This window comes from Talaromyces atroroseus (assembly GCF_001907595.1).
Source record: "Talaromyces atroroseus strain IBT 11181 chromosome Unknown scaffold_8, whole genome shotgun sequence".
NCBI classification, from domain to species: Eukaryota; Fungi; Ascomycota; class Eurotiomycetes; order Eurotiales; family Trichocomaceae; genus Talaromyces; species Talaromyces atroroseus.
Window position 1 is genome coordinate 619214 of NW_017971440.1, and position 20631 is coordinate 639844.

The 20631-nt window shown below is 48.4% G+C and overlaps 8 protein-coding genes across 8 annotated transcripts, besides 1 other annotated feature; 4 read left to right on the forward strand and 4 right to left on the reverse strand.

The window, feature by feature from the left end:
- Window positions 1–101: 101 nt before the first annotated feature.
- UA08_06161 (hypothetical protein) lies at window positions 102–2447 on the forward strand (the record flags this gene model as incomplete). The annotated part of the gene is made up of 4 exons (XM_020268453.1): window positions 102–179; window positions 241–436; window positions 671–882; window positions 936–2447. The coding sequence occupies 4 exons, from the start codon at window positions 102–104 to the stop codon at window positions 2445–2447; spliced, it is 1998 nt and encodes a 665-aa protein (XP_020118646.1).
- Window positions 2448–2872: 425 nt separating this feature from the next.
- Window positions 2873–4441, forward strand: UA08_06162 (Calcium/calmodulin-dependent protein kinase; the record flags this gene model as incomplete). The annotated part of the gene is made up of 5 exons (XM_020268454.1): window positions 2873–2879; window positions 2968–3019; window positions 3075–3282; window positions 3340–3496; window positions 3561–4441. The coding sequence occupies 5 exons, from the start codon at window positions 2873–2875 to the stop codon at window positions 4439–4441; spliced, it is 1305 nt and encodes a 434-aa protein (XP_020118645.1).
- Window positions 4442–4759: 318 nt separating this feature from the next.
- On the forward strand, window positions 4760–5263 carry UA08_06163 (hypothetical protein; the record flags this gene model as incomplete). Its single annotated transcript, XM_020268456.1, has 1 exon — window positions 4760–5263. One exon carries the CDS (start codon window positions 4760–4762, stop codon window positions 5261–5263), a length of 504 nt encoding a protein of 167 aa, XP_020118648.1.
- Window positions 5264–5562: 299 nt separating this feature from the next.
- On the reverse strand, window positions 5563–6509 carry UA08_06164 (Calcium-binding protein NCS-1; the record flags this gene model as incomplete). The annotated part of the gene is made up of 4 exons (XM_020268457.1): window positions 5563–5742; window positions 5801–6096; window positions 6178–6263; window positions 6499–6509. 4 exons carry the CDS (start codon window positions 6507–6509, stop codon window positions 5563–5565), a joined length of 573 nt encoding a protein of 190 aa, XP_020118647.1.
- A 205-nt stretch (window positions 6510–6714) lies between these two features.
- Window positions 6715–6747: a repeat region (Identified by RepeatMasker using a combination of RepBase library and repeat library created with RepeatScout).
- A 267-nt stretch (window positions 6748–7014) lies between these two features.
- On the reverse strand, window positions 7015–9077 carry UA08_06165 (hypothetical protein; the record flags this gene model as incomplete). Its single annotated transcript, XM_020268458.1, has 3 exons — window positions 7015–7082; window positions 7143–7578; window positions 7638–9077. The coding sequence occupies 3 exons, from the start codon at window positions 9075–9077 to the stop codon at window positions 7015–7017; spliced, it is 1944 nt and encodes a 647-aa protein (XP_020118602.1).
- Window positions 9078–9621: 544 nt separating this feature from the next.
- Window positions 9622–12208, forward strand: UA08_06166 (hypothetical protein; the record flags this gene model as incomplete). The annotated part of the gene is made up of 3 exons (XM_020268459.1): window positions 9622–10779; window positions 10857–10872; window positions 10998–12208. The coding sequence occupies 3 exons, from the start codon at window positions 9622–9624 to the stop codon at window positions 12206–12208; spliced, it is 2385 nt and encodes a 794-aa protein (XP_020118550.1).
- A 196-nt stretch (window positions 12209–12404) lies between these two features.
- UA08_06167 (hypothetical protein) lies at window positions 12405–12878 on the reverse strand (the record flags this gene model as incomplete). The annotated part of the gene is made up of 1 exon (XM_020268460.1): window positions 12405–12878. The coding sequence occupies one exon, from the start codon at window positions 12876–12878 to the stop codon at window positions 12405–12407; it is 474 nt and encodes a 157-aa protein (XP_020118740.1).
- A 1379-nt stretch (window positions 12879–14257) lies between these two features.
- UA08_06168 (hypothetical protein) lies at window positions 14258–16593 on the reverse strand (the record flags this gene model as incomplete). The annotated part of the gene is made up of 5 exons (XM_020268461.1): window positions 14258–14481; window positions 14538–14884; window positions 14960–15980; window positions 16039–16334; window positions 16406–16593. The coding sequence occupies 5 exons, from the start codon at window positions 16591–16593 to the stop codon at window positions 14258–14260; spliced, it is 2076 nt and encodes a 691-aa protein (XP_020118741.1).
- Window positions 16594–20631: the final 4038 nt, after the last annotated feature.

Sequence of the window (20631 nt, forward strand, 5' to 3'; positions counted from 1 at the left end):
TGTTTTCTCCCGCAGCGCGGACCTTCCTGGTTCAGGCGCTCTCTCCTTCCGAGCGCAGTCATGTCCAGGCAATTCGTCTACATCCCTCCATAGCAGTCATAATGGCTCCCCTCCCGGGGAACGAAGCTGATTATCTACGAGAAAAAACACGCCGTGATTTGCTGGGCCTTCTCGAAGGCGTACGTGAGCTCTCTGTTCCTGGCACAAAGCAAGCTAGCTCCGGCTGATTGATCAACACAGGTACGCGGAAAGAAGAACTTGGTCATCAGCAAAGACCTGGCTGGTCCGGTCGGGCTGTTTGTCAAATTCTCTGTGCTCCAGGACTACGGCGTCGATCGCGTCTTCCTACTGGAGAATGCCAATGTTGACAGTTCGCAACGCAATGTGGTGTTTCTGGTCCATGCTGAGAAGGTAAACCAGGTGGCTACAGTTTCTGGTACGTCCTCTATTCTCTTTCTCTTCTGGTTATCAGGCCAAATTGTTTGGGGTTTCAGTAGATTGCGTGGGTTTCACCAACTCCTCGCTATCAGTCTTGTTCCCTAGATCGACATTGATATTGCCAAAATTTCTTTTTTTTATCGTGCGCATTCATATGGCCTCCCTTCTATTATGCACCACGTTTGTATGCCATCAGTATGTGCTAACATTTTTTTCCCCTTTTCTTTTCCAGAGCAGATCAAGAAATTGCGCCAAACTAGTAGTTTAGAACACGACATTTCAATCTTCTGGGTCCCCCGGCGGACTTTCGTAAGCGATGCACTCTTAGAAGAAGCAGGCATCATAGGAGATGTAAACATCGCCGAATTGCCAGTCTATTTCCTTCCATTAGAGCATGATGTCTTGTCGCTCGAACTGGACGACTCCTTCGGCGATTTATATTTGGTAAGATGCCGTCTCTATTCGATGAATATATACAAGCTAATAGGATTATCAAGTATAAAAACCCAGCAAGCGTGTATCATTCGGCCAAGGGGTTGATGAATATCCAGCGACGCCATGGATACTTTCCTCGTATCACCGGAAAGGGAGACAACGCCCGGAAGTTGGCCGATCTCCTGGTTCGTATGAGAAAGGAGGTTGAAGCAGAGCAGTCATCGACTGCTGGTCCCGACTACGGCAACATGCTTCCAAGTTCCTCCATTGAACAGCTTATAATTATCGACCGAGAGGTTGACTTTGGCACTCCGCTTTTAACACAACTCACGTACGAAGGGTTGATTGACGAGTTTGTCGGGATCCAAAATAATCAAGCGGACGTGGATACTAGCATTGTCGGGCCTGCCGGTCAGCCTGCTGCTGCTCCCGCGCCGTCTACTAAACCGGGATTGAAGCGCAAGATCCAGCTTGACTCTTCCGACCAGCTATTCAGCCAACTGCGCGACACCAACTTTGCCATAGTTGGTGATATACTGAATAGGGTTGCCCGAAGACTAGAGTCTGATTATGAAACCCGGCATTCTGCTCAAACCACGGCTGAACTCCGAGAGTTCGTGAACCGTCTGCCAGCGTACCAGCAAGAGCATCAAAGCTTAAAGGTGCATACCAATTTAGCAGAAGACATCATGCGTCAGACACGCTCAGATATCTTCCGCAAAGTTCTCGAAGTTCAGCAAAGCCATGCTGCTGGGATAGATTCAAGTTATCAACACGGCAATGTTAGCGAATTGATAGCTCGCAATGTGCCACTGAAGACGGTTCTTCGCTTGCTGTGCCTCGAATCGTGCATGTCGGGCGGCCTCCGTGCCAAGGACCTGGATCATTTCAAACAAGAGATCTTGCAGGCCTACGGTTATCAACACCTTCTCACCTTCCGTGCTCTTGAGAAAATGGAACTTCTCCAGCCGCGAGGTTCGGCGACGGCGATGCTCCTCCCCGGCGCGGTGGGCGGTGTTGTCGCCGGCACAAAAACCAACTACAACTACCTGCGCAAAAACCTGCGGCTTGTGGTTGAAGAAGTCAGCGAAAAGGAGCCGAATGACATATCATACGTCTACAGCGGGTTTGCACCGCTGTCTGTACGGCTGGTACAGTGTATCTTGCAAAAACCATACATGGTGTCTCTGATCAAGGGCGGGCCGCCTGCCGCAGCAGCTCCAACGGCACAGATCAATACATCCAACACGTCTTCGCCGGGCTGGATCGGCTTTGAGGAGATTGCCAAGTCTGCTCGTGGCTCGACGTTTAGCATTGTGCAAAAGGGCGACGAGAGAGCAGTGCGGGCGAGACAGACATTGATGTCTGGGGGACATCTGAACGGCAGCCACAAGACGGTTTATGTCATGTTCCTGGGCGGGATTACATTCACGGAAATTGCTGCGCTGAGGTACATCGCGTCGCAGGAAGCGGCGACGCGGAAGATTGTCATCTGCACCACGAGCATCCTCAGCGGCGACCGGATGGTGGGTGCAGCGATTGAGGGAGGGAGCCTCCAGGCGGCCGCAATGTAGCTACCTACATAACTACTACTACTACTATAATTTGTCTATAAAAGTGCGAGTTGGGTGAGGCTGTCTCTAGAAGCACGCGAGCCGGCGGCCATTGGCCCCTCCCTTCAGCTGCTGCCCCGCTGCTCAGCCACATCTGCTTCAAGATAGTTTACGAATACGTAGCAAACGAAGCCTTGGGCTGAACTTCTTTCTTCTCCCAATCGCCGCTATATAAAGTCATCTTCCTTTTTCTCGCTATTTCTCCATCCCCCACCCCCCTTTTGGTTTTCCCAAGATCATCTTCACCGCTCAATTCGATTTCTTCGCTCGTCGTGTAGTGTTGTTGGCTGGCCGAGCTACCCCACTACCAGAAAACGGACGACGAGTCATTCTTATCGACTCTCTTTCTCGGGCTTATTCTCTGTGTCCTTGCAGCCAAAGCCACAATGAGTTGTATGTTGAACGAGCTGCTTCTTGCTATGTATTGATTTCGATATATAGAAATGGCTGAGAGTGATCTAATATGTTGCCTCGGTTCCAGTCGCGGGCATGCTCAATAAGCTGCAGGGGCAGCCGGAGAGTTACGATAAAAAGTGATTTTCAATCTTGCATTCTGATTCGTATGGGCACTGACAGTCGGCCTCCCAGATCGCACTATCGCTTTGGAAAGACCCTCGGCGCAGGCACATATGGCATTGTTCGCGAGGCAGATTCGCCCAAGGGCAAAGTGGCCATCAAGATCATCTTGAAGAAGAGTGTGCGCGGCAACGAGCAGATGGTGTACGACGAGCTGGAGGTGTTGCAGCGCATGAATCATCCGAATATCGTGCACTTTCGGGATTGGTTTGAGTCGAGGGTGATTCTCTCTTTAATATTCCGAAAACTCAAAGGATAGCCCTGCTGATGGGTGTAGGACAAATACTATATTGTGACGGAGCTCGCGACGGGCGGAGAACTCTTCGATCGTATTTGCGAGCGTGGGAAGTTCACGGAAAAGGACGCTACGCAGACTATCAAGCAGATCTTAGACGCTGTTCGTTATCTGCATGAGCGGAATATTGTGCATCGAGGTGCGTTGTGTATACACACACATAAATACATACAGAGGGGGGGAAAAAGACTAAACGTGAACAGACCTCAAACCCGAAAACCTGCTTTACCTCACCACCGACCCCCACTCCCCTCTCGTGCTCGCAGACTTCGGCATCGCCAAAACCCTGGAACATTCCACCGATGTGCTCACATCCATGGCCGGCTCGTTCGGCTACGCGGCGCCGGAAGTGATGCTGAAACAGGGCCACGGCAAAGCGGCCGACATGTGGTCGATGGGGGTGATCACATACACGCTGTTATGCGGCTACTCGCCCTTCCGCGCCGAGAATCTGACCGATCTGATCGAGGAGTGCAAATTCGGCAAAGTCCAGTTCCACGAGCGCTACTGGCGCGATGTCTCGCAGGACGCGAAGGATTTCATCGGCACGCTGCTGACGCCCGATCAGAACAAGCGAGCGACTGCGGAAGAGGCCCTGGCGCACCGCTGGCTCAAGGGTGATACCGCGACGGACCACAACTTGCTACCGGAAATCAAGGCGTACATGGCGCGCGCCAGGCTGCGTCGCGGCATCGAAATCATCAAGTTGGCCAACCGTATCGAGGCGCTGAAGATGCAGGACGAGGGGCAAGAAGGCGAAGGAGAGGATTTCCATATGCCTGCTGCTGCTGGTGCTGGTGGCACTGCCACAGCGGCCGAAGTAACGTCTGCTTTCCCCGCGTTGTCAGTCACTGATCCGGCGGGCGACGTGAATCAGGCGACAGAACCAACGGCATCGTCACATCAGCACGAGAAGCAGGGTGGCGTTACCACGAAGAAACGGAGTCTGAGCGGAATTGCGAGCGGCGCCATCTTTCGAGAAGTTGTGCTTGCCAAAGTGCGCGAAATGAAGCAGGAGCAGGAAGTAAAGAGCGTCGAGCGCGAGGCCCTTGCTCGCGCAGAGGCGGAGTCGGCAAATCGATAACTGATAAAAAGCTACTTTCTTTTTTTTTTTTTTCTTTGTCTGTTGTCTCTGTTTGGGACTGATTATACCATTTCAAGTGTATGTACCTTGGTGATATCCCTGTTGATGAGTAACTGTGTTTGGGTTAGTTTGTTTCGATACTAAATAGTATGAATAAATATTCGGTTTCTTTCTTTCTTATTCTTTCTATAGTCAGGCAAGTACATCATAGTCAAGCATCGGCCGAATAATTCTCCATCCAAAGATCAATACGGACGTAAGTCGAAAACACGCACGTCAAATCAACTCTTGACAACAACTCACACAAACAATCCGAAAATGTCACACTTCAACTGGCCCCATCCGCCCTACGCCGAGGACCAGCCCTACGCCAAATCCCTCTTGTACGTGCACGTTTTCCAGCGCGGCTTCCAAGCCGGCGCGGGCGTTGGGCTGGTGCACGCCGTATACAAAGCTATTCGACCGGCAACCTCGGCTACAAAATCTGCAGCTGCCAGCACAACAACAGCAAAACAAACACAATTCCTCGCACGCATCGGCAGAGCCTGCCTCGTCGGCAGCGGCGTCAGCATGGCGCTGCTCACGGCGCGCATGTGGGGTTTAGAGCAGATCGAGTGGCAGGACCGGAGCTGGCGCTTGTTGGAGAATGAGGGCCAGGTTATGCACGACCGGTATGGTGATTGGGGCGCTGGGCTGGGGGTTGTAAGTGCTCTTGTTGGAGGGACGAGGAGTGTTGGTTGGCAAATGGTTGTTGGGAGGGCTGGAGTGGGTGCGTTGGCTGGTGCTGTTGTTTGTGCTGTTGTGCGTAGGACTACTGTGTGAGTGGATGTATATGTTCGAGCTCGACCATATCATGTCTATGAACCCTACCTAGTATGGATGAAGAATTGGGTATGAGTGTATTCAAGCACTAGTTATCATATCACGAACATAACACAGGATAACAAAACACGAAACCGCCAAAGGGAACACCAGAAGAAGAAGAAGAACAACAAAAAAAAAGACGCCATATGCAGGGGTACCAGCAGCAGCAGCGTCACAGCCAAATCAATATCAACATGAAGTTTATCAAATCCATCATAGGTAGAGCGTCACAGAACAAGAGGGGGGGAGGGGGAAGTTCAAACCAACCCATCGTACAAAGACAGAGCACTGACAATCGTCTCATCCCGCTTGCTGCCTTCCTTGAACTCATCCATGTCCAAACTGCCGTTTTCGTCCTTGTCCATCATGTTGAAGATCTTCTTTACTCGTTTCTCGGGCGTGTCTTCGTCTTCGGGCAGCTTGACCATGGAGCCGACCTAGATATACACCCCAATTAGCCTCCTCTTTTTTGAAAGTAAAAGGAGAGAGAGATACCATCTTATATATAGCCTCGACAATAGCCAACATCTCATCATAGGTAATCTTGCCATCGCCATCGATATCATACAGCTGAAACGCCCAGTCCAGCTTATCCTCCATCCTGCCGCGCGACGTCACCGAGAGCGCGCATATAAACTCCTTGAAGTCGATGGTGCCGCTGTTATCCGAGTCAAAGACGCGAAACACATAATTTGCAAAGGGGGATGGGTCGCCAAAGGGGAAGAATTGGCGGTAGATCTTCTGGAATTCTTCCTTGTTGAGGTGGCCGGACGGGCAGTCTTTGAGGAAGCCTTTTGATAGCTAGCTGTTAGTGACTTTTTTTTTTATTTTTTTTTTTTGGTATCAATGGGCTGGAATTGTTGTTTTTGTACCTTTATACCATTGCTGCAGCTCCTTCTTATCAAAATGCGTGGTCTTGACCAGCTCGTCCAGCTGCTGCGGGGAAAGCTTCGACTGTCTGCGATTCGTTAGTCGTCATCGCCCGCCAGCGTCATTGCCATCACTATTCAGTATCATGATCATAAAACCACGGTGCTCTCGATGACCTTCCACTCCCCTTATGTGCAGAAAGAAATGGGAAAACAGCGCAAGAAAAGAGGGAGTAGGAGTTTGTTGGCGGGGGCTGGCTCTTCTAGCTTCGATTCTCTCGCGCGCGCGCTCGGTGGAGTAGAGAAACTGGAGGAAATGCTTACTTCTGACCCATGATATCTATCAATCAAGTCTGAAAAGAAAGAGATAAAAAAAATGCAAGGACATGAAAATTGGCCCCAAAGTCAAGCACAGACCGCAGATCTGACTGATTGATAGCCAGAAGCCTTTTATTCGTGAGATTTCGCGATGGAAGAAGCAACTTTCCCGTGACGTGGGGTAAATTGTCACAGGTCGAACGAACCAACCAAGGCGACCTCTTAGCCAGTCAGTCAGTCAGTCAGTCAGTCAGTAACTACTGGCTTTATATAGTGGGATGTGGTAACTAGGTTGAAGAATGGTCTAGAATAAATAGTTATCAGATCAATTGGTGACTGACTGCATGACTAGAAAGATTGCCTGCAGTAATGCTCTGCTGCGCCACGCTTGGCAGACGCTTTTCTCTATCCAATACCATCAAATGTATTTACACAACAAGAAACAACATGCAGGGAAAATCGAATGAAAATGGAATATTTAATGGTAAAGGTCGTACAACCGTCCTCCCTCTCAGCTCCGTTTTAGTCCACCTTGATGGAGCCATAAATCTTGCGGACAAACGCCCAGCTGGCAATGAACCCGATCGAGCCTGACATCCGGATGATTTAGTGAACAGATCATGTAGATAGATGCCAGTGAGAATACGTACCGGTCAGGATATAAACCAAGAATCCTATCAATGCCGAGTACCCAACGTACAGCACCGCCCCCGTGAACCCGCCAAAGCTGACTCGAGTCGCCCAGAAAATGAGTGCATTCATAAACACGTAGAAGCCCGTCATGCCCGCGCCGTTGAACGCGCGCCATTGCCACCGGTAGTCTTCTGCACACAGCATAAAGTATATGAGCAGAATGGTAGTGGCCGCCGTCGTGATGACCATCAGCCCGTAGCACAGAAACAAGAATCCGAACATGTAGTAGATCTTGCTGGTCCAGAGCGAGTTCATGATGAAGTAGAGCTCCACAAAGATCGCGCCAAAGGGCAGAATGCCAGTAAGCAGCAGCGACGGGATCGGGCGAAGAGTACCGGTCGGCGGTGGGATTTGGCGAGGAATCTGGTTAGTCTTGGTAGGGGCCTCGAATGCCTATTTCATTGCATTAGTAGATCATTACTACATGACAAGGTAATAGAAATTTTACTAACCTGAGACTTGAATCCAAGCCAGCTGCCGGCAAAGCTCAGAGGAAGACTAATCACAAACCAGATAGCAACAACGGCAAGCATGGTAGTGAAGGGAACAGCACCGCTTGAGCCTTTGGCCCAGACGAACAAGTTCAACAAGAAAAACCAGGAAAACACCATGCCGGGAATCAAAAGAGGCGTCGAAATGATATTGCGCTTCCAGGCTTCACCCCCGAAGGACTTGTAAGTCCGCGAAGAAACATAGCCTCCGATGAACCCAAACAATGTGTACAGAATGAGGACTGTCGTGCCAAGGAACCCCCGATTGGCTGGAGAGAGCAGTCCAAATAGCGCAAAGGCAACTGTGACACCGGTCATAACGAACAGCTGCGCTCCGTTTCCAAGCAGAACACTCAGGAGCAACGGCGACTTCGGGCAACGGAATACGTCCCCGTGAACAAGCTTCCAGCCCGAGTCTTCCTGAATGCCGTCCTCGACCACAGAGGTGCCATTGAGATCATCGAGATTGATCTGGTCGAGGCGGTTGTAGCGGGCAATATCCTTTCGGAGCGCACGGATGAGAATCATGCTGACCATACCCACCAAAAAGACCACAAACACCGAAGAGTTGATCAGGGAAAACCAGTGAATCTTGGGATCAAAGACGTGCAGGTATTTATCCCATCGCGTCGCCCACGCCGTGTCCGACTCCCTCCAGTAAACACTATACGTCCAGACAACATTCGTTTCCTTGTCTTCGCTTAGAACCATCGGGCCGCCTCCCTCGCCGCAGTCGACTTGGTTATTCGCGTCAACGAAGGAGTCGCCGCGCGAGTCCGGCTGAACCAACACGCCAACCACCCTGTACTTGTCTTGCGCTGAAAGACCAACCTTGTGGTAGTCAATTATGATATCGAAATGAGTGTTCAGCATCGGCTGTCCATTTTCGTCAACCGTGCCCATAAGGAAGCCCGGATTGTAAAACTCGGCCCCAGTGATGGGATCCAGATTCAGCATGGCAGCAGGAAGTCCATCCACCAGCCAATTGACATTATAACCCTGCGAGATACGATTGTTCGTGAACCGCGCATCGCGAGGGCCAAACTTCACCTCTCCGCAAACAGCTTTGCAGGTTTCATTCTTAGCCATGTGCAACTCAAAGGGCGATGTGCGAATGCGATCTCCGAAAATGATGCTGCCGAGCGACTCTCGAACGTCTTCCGGTCCATCCTTGGGCTGGCAGTAGTGGAATATAGGGTTGTAGTAGTCGTATGACAGCACGGCGTGTAATTGATCGTCTTGTCTGGCGATGCCAGGCGTGAGATGGTTCACATATAGCGGCACCGATTGGCCTTCATCGTACGAGGACGGCGCGACACCAGGGAGGTAGAAGGCGGATGTACTGGAAGAGAGCAGCAATAGTGAGGAGAGAAGTAATGTCCGCCTTGAGGACGGCATCATCTTGTGTGTGTATTAACTAGATGCCATGAACAGGTCAGCTCACTCCCAGGCAGCTCCTTTCCTACGTGAGCCAACTCACCGAGGTAGCCAGCAACCTCGCAAAGGTTATTCAATATACACAGCAAGCCAGCGAGAGCTCCTGGTTGATTATTGCTTTGCGGTTGCACGTAACAAATCCACTTCATGGGAAGTTATATAAATCCAAGAGAAGCCACGAAATGCAAGCTGAGACCGTGGCTTCCGCGGATGGGCGGCGCTAAGCCAGATGCAGCAATTCAGCCTCGTTGCCAAGTTTCAAGGCCGCCAGGCACCAACCATGAATGTTTCAGCAGAATAAGCACTTGAATAGTTGCATAAAGGCTTGCTGGATCCTATACTAATATAGTATATACTGTAGACTCGGTGATCTAAATTTAGTGATCCTTTCACCCGGAAAAATGCTAAAAAATTAACTGGTTGCAGGACTCAAAAGAGCTTTTCCAACATATATAAATCGCAAGAGACTCTCAAATCTTAAGCAACAATAGCCTCGTCTGGCATCGAGATGCGCAGTCTCTCAACCCTCCCGGCCGAGTTGGTCCTTACTATTGTCTCGCAACTACGGAACATCGAGGATTTTCTTGCTCTACGGTCAACGTGTCGTTTCATCTACGATGTGCTGAGCCAGACTACTACACCACGCACGATTCTCGCTCTGCTCTCCGCATCAGCGCCAACCTTTTGCTCGCCACATCCGCATTTCCTCGTTGCTGCGCTCGCACGGCAGGTTTCGGCATGGACTCTAGCCCAGCCGTCTGCCCGTATTCCACTCCTCCGTGACTCTTTTCGCGGCGGCATCGACTCGCTCTATGAGTTTTGTCTGGATCATGCGCCGCGCGGTCTGTCGCTGGATGATATACGCCGGTTGCATGCACTGCGCTTCAGCGTAATTAACCCGCTTACCGATGCCATCGATCGCATGGCAGGACCTCAGTGGTTCGAGGTAGACGATTTCTGGGATGGTGGCGTATCGGAACCGGAGACGCTGTATACCGAGCCTAGCAGAGCGGTGATGCAAATTCTGGTGTATGGCGAGCTCTTTGGGTCTTCATTCGATTATTTCCTGGAGACAACCGGGTCATCTCATGAGAAAGAAATTATACCTCCTGTTTTCAGCATAGACGACAGGCTCGAGTTTGTCAAATATTGCATCCCAGACTGGAATTGCAACTCATGGGGCTCCTTCCAAGTAGACTCAGTAGGCCCATACCGAGGACATGAAGCCAAGGCGGCCGATCAAGCCGCGCTGCGACACATTCTTACCTGCCGTCGCTGGAGACGTATGTGGCGGGATGGAATGGCCAAGGTTCATGCAGACGACTTCTCGACAACAACGAGTAGCAGTGAAGACGCCGAGCCAGCAGCGCATCACTGGGTTGATTACTTCAGTTGGGTGGGGGATCGCCCAGAGTCCAATATGCAGAATCTGTCGAGCGAAAATTGGAGACAGAAGCTGTATCGCGACGCGCTGGTTTTCCAGGGGCTTGAAGGGATGCAACTTGTCACTCAGGATCAAGTAAGTGACCGCGTCTTGGAAAAGGGGAGATGGATCCGACAGAAAATTGCAGAGATGCGCCAGCCTATTGAGATAACCACCTTTGGGGAAGCGCGGCCGATGCTGGTGTCGTCTGCGCCAGATCTCAGCCAGGAGCTCTGGTTGGGGGTAAGAGGAAGATGGAGGTCTCACAATTCTTAATATGCGGGTTGCAACACTTAGCTCTGATTGGCTACGTAGTATAGCCTCTAGCTGGATCACGTGTAGATAGGGCGATAAACGGCATCCAAAATTTTATCGATTGCTGAACGCTTCATTTTCCCTACTAACTGATAAATATTGTTAAACACCCTAAAAAATGGTTGCACTAACAACTACGCCAGCAGCCCCTGCTGATAGCCAGAGTGCGCCATCAATCAACGATTTGTCCTCCATTCTCGACACCTTGACGGCATGCCTCAACAGCGCGTCAACGTCTCTACCCTCGGCCATTGAACCGGAGGACAAGGCGTCGTCAAACCCCACGATTTTGCCTCCTGCCGATGGCATTTCGCTGCTGGACACAAAGGCCGAGTTACTTTTGTCATATTTGCAGAACCTAGTCTTCTTGGTCTTATTTCAACTGCGAGCACGAGGGAAGAATGAGAACAATCAAGACGGCGTTTCGCGGGACGATATTGTCAGGAAATTGGCAGAATTGAGAGTGTATATCGACAAGGGTGTCAAGCCTCTAGAGGGCAGGCTGAAGTACCAGATCGACAAGGTTATCAAGGCAGCCGAGGATGCGGAGAGAGCAACGAAAAGCTCGGGTAAAGCAGGGAAGAAGAATAAGCAGAAAAATATTGAACAATTGTCCGATGAAGAGGATGAAGACTCAGACCAATCCGACGAACAAGACTCAGCAGAAGAAGAAGAAGATGAGGAAGAAGACGAAGACGAAGACGAACAAATCGACGAAATGGCCTACCGTCCCAACATCACCGCATTCTCCAAGAATATGCAACAACAAAAATCCGAAAAAGAAGCCACAAGCTCGAAGGGTCACAAAGATCAGTCATCAGATGGAATCTACCGACCACCCAGAATCAAGCCCACCGCGCTACCAACAACCGACAGCCGGGACCGTGACCGCGACCGCGAACGACGACCAAAGAAATCAAGCGTCATTGATGAATTCGTCTCTGCCGAAATGTCCTCTGCGCCAATGGCACAACCTAGTATTGGAAGCACGATTCAACGTGGTGGACGAGGCGTCCTCACGCAAAAGGATCGAGAACGCGAGGCAGAGCGACGTGCATACGAAGAAACCAACTTTGTGCGCTTGCCCAAGGAAAGCAAAAAGGAGCGAGCAAAGAGACGTGCGCAAGAGGGTCCTCGTACCGGTGGCTTTGGCGGCGAAGAGTTTCGATTACTGCGTGAGGGAGCCGATAGGATTGGTCGACTTACCAAGCGGGCAGCGGGCAGTTCGTCGAGAGATGGAGCGCTGGAGAAGAGCAGGAAGCGAGCATTTACTGAAGATGGACCGCGCGGTGATGGGACTGCTGTCGGACAGTCGTTTGAGAAGAGAAGGAGGAAGGTCGAGGGATGGAAAAAGTGATTATACTTGTATCTGTGATACCAATACAAAGCGCTTGCATTACATACATATAATTTTTTTTTGGCTATTCTAGGCGTTGCATGTATGCTTAGGTCCTTATGTTTAGAATATATGTGTTTCAATACATTTCATTTTTCGTGTACACAGTGATAAAACCTCCCATGCCAAACTGTTCATATCAATCCTGACACTTTTCTTACAAACCACACTTCTCTCCATCCACCTTCTCATACTCAACTTCCACGCTCCCGAATTCCTGTGCATGACCATGTGTCAACTGATCCAGAACCTTCTGCGCCACATTGAACTGTGAAATCGCAACATCAATAGCCAACACGTAGACGGTCTCATTCTTGTATGATAGCGAATAGCAAGCGCCGCAGTTGGGGTCATTCCAACCCTTGATGGTCAGTGAACCGCCGACATTTTTGGTGGGCAGGTCGCCGATTGTGTTGTAGCCTTTGGTGACGAGCCCGTTTTCGCCGTTGGAGCAGGTTACGGTTGAGAGGGAGAGGCTTGCGTCGTCGTAGGCTGTGTCGAAGGTTGCTAGGGTTGTTGCGGTGGTGTTGCCTGCTGCTGCTGCTGCTGCTGCCAGAGTGGTGGCAGATGGTGAGAAAGAGAGGAGGAGTGCGAGGAGTGATGATGTTGTGTGTAGAGGGTTGAGCTTCATGATGACTGACTGAAGGTGGGTTTGGTCTGATGCTTTAGTCTTGAAATAGGGAGTAGATGCTAGTTACTGCGTCAAGTCAAGTCAAGGTAGGCAAGCAAGCTTTATATAACTACACTATTTGATCTTATAATCCAAAACTTTAAACTCCCACATTCTTACCCTCGATCTCTAAGACCGCGTGATATACTTACTGCCTAGGTATGCTCTGGAATAATCCTATCTTTCGTGTATTCTGATTGGCGCCAAACACATGCACTCGTGGTAAACTAAATGGCTCCAGTCGGCAAATGGCGAATTGGACAAGCGAGCTACTGCTCACCCCTTGAAGGCCAAGCTAGGGCAATCATTGGGCCCAATCGGCAGTGGTCCAGAGCAAGGAAGAGGCGAAGACACGAGCCATTTTTGACTGTAGTGGCATTATACTTATCCTCGGCTTCTTGGAAAGAATGTTGTGCGCTTTCCCTAATCAGTGTCAGTACAGTTATCTGGTAGCATGCGTCAGGCTACGCTTGATCTTGCATGTCTGCTTGAAACTCCGGGGAGGGTAGTAGGTACTCTAGCCATTACCTGCCATCTTTTTTGCTTCAATTTGGCCAAATTAATCGAACCACAGACAGACATGCCCGACTTGAAACAGCACGACCTGTTACTTCCGAAGAATGTCCGTAGGCTATAGTTATATACAAGGTTTCGACTGGAATGTCAGCTTATTAACTCGCCATTCCTGTGGCTGAAGACATGCATAGTTACTGTACTTCACAAATTAAAGCAAATTCTCCCGAAAAGAAATATATTATGGTCTTGTATAGATAGAAAAGTCAATAATTATACTATATTATATGCAGATCTGTAGAAAAATTGATGATACGACAAAGATTTAGGGCTAGCATGATTATTGCCGAAAAGGGAGATTCTCGACATCGAAACCCTAACTGAACCTTTGCCTGGGTACATACTACATTATTGAGTACAGAGGAGCACCACAACTACTTACCTAAGCAAAATACGCTTTGTTAATTAAATTCAAGCAAGAGAACTGAGGGGCGCAATATGATTCATTTGGTATGTTACCATGTAAGAATGAAGGATGATGGGTCTGGTCTGGGCAGATACTCAAATATTCGTCCGAAAGAAAAGAAATCGTTCCAAAAGACTATGTGTTATTGTACATTCTTGAATTGTTGCATTTTGCTACAACTTAGTATGTGCAGTACATGCAAAAACAGTGTTAACCGATCTTCCATTCTGCTGATCATACAAAACGAGATGTCATAGTCTGTACAGTGAAGGAAATAAGTATCAATATGTACACGCATCCCATATAAAATCAGTCACCATGAGGCCAACCAATGTCCTGGCTGTATATGGGAGGCGCCCATTCAAGGGGAAAGCCCCATATCCAGAACAAGCTGCGCAAAGACACCGCCCATGACAGGCCGGTTGATGAAAAAAATACCGTCCGGATAGTCACCGCTGACGGTATCATACAGGTCGCTAAGAGCATGGTTAGTAGGAGTTTCATTGATCCATTTAGCGAGATCGCTGTAGAACATGTCGCGAGTGGTCTCGTTTGAAATCGATGCGACCCATGCTTCCCAATCGGCTATAGCCCTGAATTAGTACTTCGAGACAACAGGAGTAAAGAATGGAAAGAGGTACCTTTAGTATAGGAGTGGCGAGTATCAAGTGGCACTCCATATTGAGCATTCACAGTCTGATAGAAATCGCTTTGCATGTCGTAAACAGACTGCGGGACAAGGTTCAAGCCAAGCTCCTTGTCGCCGAAAAGGTTGTATAATAGTCCCCAAGTATCGTCAGATCCGTAGGCGAGAGTGGCATGCGGCGGGTTTGCGGCACTGTTGATGCCCAGTGTCTGCCACTGCGTGATGTAGTCGCTTGCAATAGAGCTGTAGTTGGATGCGCTGGAGCTGTCGCCCGTAGCGCTAGCAATGACACTCATGGCTTTTATACCAATCATGCCTTTGACGGCTAGGTTGGTTTGGTTTCTATTCAAGGCAACGGGTTAGTAAGTACATATATATTGTGTTGATTTAACTAGGCTAGTCAAATGATAAACTTACGCAAGCGATCCGGCAAAGTCATCAGTTGAAATTTGGTTGGCCGGGTAGAGCGCTTCGTCGACCAAGAATTGAGTCCACTGGTCCAGCAGTTTGTAGTTGGAGTTGAGGAAGTCAATGTCCTTTGACGCGAGGTAGTAAGCTAGGGACATGATCAGCATGTCACCGCACTCCTCGAGAGGCATTTGTTCATCGTTGCCATCAGTGTGACCAGTGGCATTGGGATAGTGACTGCCCAGATCGTGCATCGACCATCTGTTAGGGTACTGGCCAGCTTCTTGATTCTCGAAAAGAGGCGCCAGCAACAATTTTAAAAACCTAGGGTTAGTGTACAGGTATGCAGGGTGGGCTGGAAAGATGACATCGACAGTATTGACGTTTCCGTCAGACGATATTTCCTTGAGAAAGACATATTGCGTTTCGTTTGTTCCAACAAGCTGCGTTGCACCATAGGCCTGTCGCAGAGAAAGAGTCGTAAGAGTGGCATAATCATTGCTGATTGCTGCAGAGTCCGATTGCACTTGACGATCCAAGGCAGACGATAATTCACTAGCAGTCTCATAGTCATTCTGAAAGAAAGAGACGGCCGAAATTTCATCATCGAAATACTGTTTCCATAATGAAGGCAAAGGCACTACGCCATTTGCGCCATCATACTGAATAGCGTCTTCTTGAGTGAGGCCAATGGAGAATAAGCGGCTCGTACTTCTGGTGCCCACACTACCCAGGTCGAAAGCGTGTGCAAAGACAGGCCAGTTGCTGTTGATAGCACGATAGTCGGTGTTGACACTGTCGCTCAACGTACTGTGGTTGCCGAATTGGGCACGAACATCGACGTCGATGCCGGCCTCGTAAGTGTAGCCATTGTCTGTAGTCGTAGAATACCACCAGTTTCCGTACTCTGTCTGGTCACTGATTTCTGAGAATGCCAGTTGCGTCTGGCGGTAGACCTTGTGATAGGAGAGGCTTCCACTGGTGCCATAGTCCCACTGTGCAATTGTGTTGCGGTCACCTGAAACCCATTCTATGGAGGAACATTAATATGGTTATAATAGAAAGAACGTCGAGAAATTCCAACTTACCCGCGGAAATATCTGTATATAGTTGAACGTCATGCTCGCCACCGTCCAAAGATACAACCTCCACATTCAGATAGGAGAAAATGAGCGATTGGCGTTGGAAGTCATCAGGCGTGATTGGAGATAGAAAAGTTGCAGTGATCTGGACTTTGCCTTCTACAGACAAAACATATACGCTGGATGTACTGGTATAGGAGTAAGAAATTTGGTCTACGGTTGGCACGTAGAGAGGAGCTCCCATCCAAGAGTAAGTAGCACCATCGACATTGATGAGCCCGGTCCATCCAAGGATTTGTCCACTGTATATAAGGTCAGTCAGTCCCCAACATTGTTTCACACACACACACAAACAATCCCCCCAGTTACTCACGCCCAAAAAGTTGGCCATTGACCAGCAAGATAGCCGCCATTACCACCGTCACTTCCGGCACTCTGCCAAGCACTTAGGTAGGGAGATTTGACAGCCAGTGGCTGTGCTGGTGGGCGAGCTGGGGAAAATGTCGAGGAGGCTTTGGTGAAAGACAGTAATGACAGAAAGATGGTGGCGAGAAAAATCATTGTTGCTAGCTAGGTACAAGTACCTAGGTAAATGTACTACTTACAACGGCCGACAATATATAGAATATAAACAAGGATTTAACCAGTGATGTAAGGTAGATCAATCAAAGGTTACTCGAGGGCCTATCAAGGGTTATATGTCAGCTAGACGCATCAGGCAGCTCACATTAGCCCTGACTTTTGGGGTACAAAGTAGCAGAAATAAAACATTCTCAAGCAGATTAAGTAGTGGCCAAGCCTTTCTAGGCTCGAACTATGAATAAGAAGGGAGGATACTTAACTATGGGAATCGGAATGGGGGTCCGGGTGGAGTGATTGCCAGATTGGCAGGCACAGAAAACTACGTACCTGGTGATGATGGGAGATACCTCGGCAAACAACCGTCTTTTCTTCTCAAATAGGCCGGTATACTGGGTATTGCTTTGCCCTTGGCATCGGCGTTTGGAATGTGACTCAGTGACTGGCTGACTGACCACGTTGTTGGCGAACCGCTTGTGCAACCACGCGAGGGGAGGAAAATGCAACAAAAGTTGGGCGCATACCACTGTGATAATCAATAAATAAACATGATCTCGGCACTGATTCCTATAGATCATTTGCCTGTCCGAAGCGCGTCCCAAAAGTTGGCGGCCCATGGCGGCGATGTTGTGTGGCTTTATAGATCTGTTTTGGCACGAGGGGGACATGCCTGCATGCAATCGAGCACAAAATTTCTCACTTTAATAAGCCGGGTAATTGTCGGTGAATAAGCATTGTCATCTTGAATATTGGCTCAAATAATACTCCTGCGTAGAATGAAAGCATGGCATCGGCGGTCAAGCCGAGAACCTGAAAGCCACAAGAGTTATATAGCCAGGATCAAGTTTTCCCCCAATAAACATGCAGCAACGTAAAGTAGTAAAGCTAATAAGTCTGTGCAGGCTGCAGATCATACTGCTCCTGTATGCGGGGAAGTAAGGGATTGCTGAATCTTTGTCTTCGTATTCTCCCTTATATCCCGGTAGAATCTAAAATACCATGTTAGTACTAGGAAGATGATTTCGTATTGATAATTATGTAGGCCACTCGCCACCAGTTGAACTAGGCACTCTACCCTAATTTTGATAAAAAAATCTCTGAAATCTCAATCTATCCCCGTGCCGGTGTATATATATACAGGCTTGTCCGACTTCGGGTAATACACAATCGTTAAATACTAATAGTCAAGTAACTGTAACTAATCTCATTTTATGCATCTGCTCTGCAAGCTTTATTTTTTGTTCCCTTCCCAGAGCTTGGCATGTAACCTTGCAACCTTGACTGCCAAGAGAGTGATGAACTGTCCGTCGAGAATCGAGCGCGTGACGGTTGATTTGTGATGCATGCTCGGATCTTTAGGGACGTAGTATCGTCTAGAGTCTCACAGGATGGACTATTGGCAGATATTTAGCCCCATGACAAACGTGCAAATCTTTCAGTACGAGTGCAGAGGAGTGCCCTCATTGACCGGCTCCAAGGGAGTTCCAAGTTAGGCGGTCCAAGCAAGGCGTGCATTTGGTCTCAATACTTTTCATAGACAATGCAATATTTGACTAAATTATCCTAGAGGAATTCCCCCGCGCCATAAGAGCACCGTTTAGGCCAAAAATAATCGTCAGCGAGTCCGGGATGGATTGCAAACTTGAGGTTCAAATCCACAGCCACGCTGACTGTTGTTGATCTAACCATTCAATAATATTAGTTAATGGAGCATGATATCTGAGCCGTCAAGGTAGCCATAAAATCACCGGTAGAATACCTTAGATTTTAGGTAAAGAAAGCCTGTAAGAAATATATAACAAAGCCCCGTTGATGTCGTATTATGAGCACGCGACTAACATATTCTCAGAAAAACAAAGAATGATTGTTCTTCACCGGTTGCTCTTGTTCCTCCTCTACCTAGGTATTAGATTCTAAACAAGCCTACTGCTCCATCCTTTTCATCTTTCTTGAGAATTTTATTCCTCTTTTCATCACACCATTGCTCAAGGGTGCCTTAATATTTCCTGATTCCTGTGCATCTCATGTACCTATTCAATTTCTGGCTGATCACCATTGAACTCGAGTGGTTTCATCGTGCCCTGGGGATCGTGGTATATATAGTCTACGTTGGGCAATCTCATCTAGCTTCCCAGGCCAGCGCCCCAGCGGTGCCTATTTGGGTGCCTCCTCACATGTTTCTTCTTCCTCTGATAAATTCGATCTCGGCTTCGTCCACTAGAGCCTTTATGCCTCAGATACACCTCAGAATGTAACCGATCATGATATCTGATCTGTGAGAAGACCAATAAGGCCAAGGAAATAACGACCCAAAGAGCAATATAGAAAAAATAGTTAGAAAAAGTTGCTAGAAAGAGTGGTCTTTCTAATTGCCGTTAGGTATGGTTGTCAACCCTAAGACAGGCCTTAACCGCTCCCGCATCTTCCCTACATATATGAGTAAACTCGGGCTCGAGGCATATTTATTTCTACCTCATTATTTATTCCCCCGGTGCAGTAACATTATCATGGAGTCACTCCAACTTTTCTTGGCAAGTCGTGGCTTCTAAGCCACGACTCGGGGTAATAAGGGGCTTCTGCATAACACCAGTTTACTTCTATGTTCTCAAATTATATGATCCAAAGAGTTTAATATTATAGAAAAGAAAAAGTATTGGTAAGACCAGAGAGTCTTGTAAAGTATTAAAGTTCATTATATGAAAGTTGAATACTTGGTTTCATTGCGGTGATGATTAGTATATCCAAATAGCGCACGTTGAGATGATGTAACTTCTGTCCTCACCTCAACTACCTGGTTGATCTTCTGGAGAAAAAGAAAAAATTCTATCTAGAGCATCATCCTGCAGTCAGCCACCATGCCACCAATAGTCCTCTTTGTCCTGTGGGTGCACATCATTATCACCTTCTGCAAAAATAGAGCAAAACAAGGCTCTTGTTTATGTTCTGCTCGCTCTCGACGTCCAAAAGTCGGTTTCAATGACTTGCCAGTTGAGGTTGTAGTGGAAGTCGTCAAGTACCTGCGTGATATTGATCACCTTTGCCTTGCCTTAACTTGCAAATCATTGTTATATTATCTGGACGAATCAAAGAGCTTGCAGCGCTTACCGACGTTCAGAGATTCCACATATGTTGGTCGATACACGTTCAATGACAGATCGAGAGAGCACAGGCTTGATTCTGTCCGGTGGGAGCTTCTTGGAAGACTTGAAGACCAGTATTGGGGACGTTGCTTTGGCTGCTTCGGACTTCATCCATTCTATGAGTTCACTGCCAAGGACTTCCAGACGCCAGCTTCGAGACGAACTTGTGTCTTTGGGCCTCTTGTTGGAGTCGCTCGTTTATGCCCTTGTATGAATATTACCTTTCGCCACAAGAGAAAACTCGTCAAGCTTCTATTATCCCGAAGCCATACGGAACGCTATAGAATTTATGATGGCTTTATTGAGTTTGATGGGGCTATTGGTCAGCATCAATGTTCCCATTCATATAGGCTACGGACTGGAGAATGGGTGCACTTGCATTGTGAAGTTGATCTAAAAATGGAAGAAAATGACAACTTCGTGGTTGAGACTATGTATACAATTACTGGAACTGAGCTGCCAGGCAAATTTTTCATGGATGTTATGCTGCCATGCCCACACCGGAGTCTTAACAATAATCTCTTGGATTTCGATGTTTGGCAGGCAAGACAAGCCCATAATCCTAGATATTGGAAATTTTACAGCGATGGGAGCTGCAAATGGAAGTTCTCAAAACGTTTGATGGCTTGCCCACGCTGTCAGACAACAATATCTGATGTACAACATATGTTCTCAACGACTAAAACCACGGCTTCTGAGCGCACCTGTATCTTCATTTCCAAAAGACGTTTTGGCAAGGCTATGGAGAAAGCTGACGATATATGGTACCAACACACGGAGACGGCTTTCGAGGCTATCTCTCATACACAGCGGCATTCTGAGAGCATTACGATGGTCTCGTGGATACGGACTAAGTAGTCAGGCCATTGTTAGCAATTCC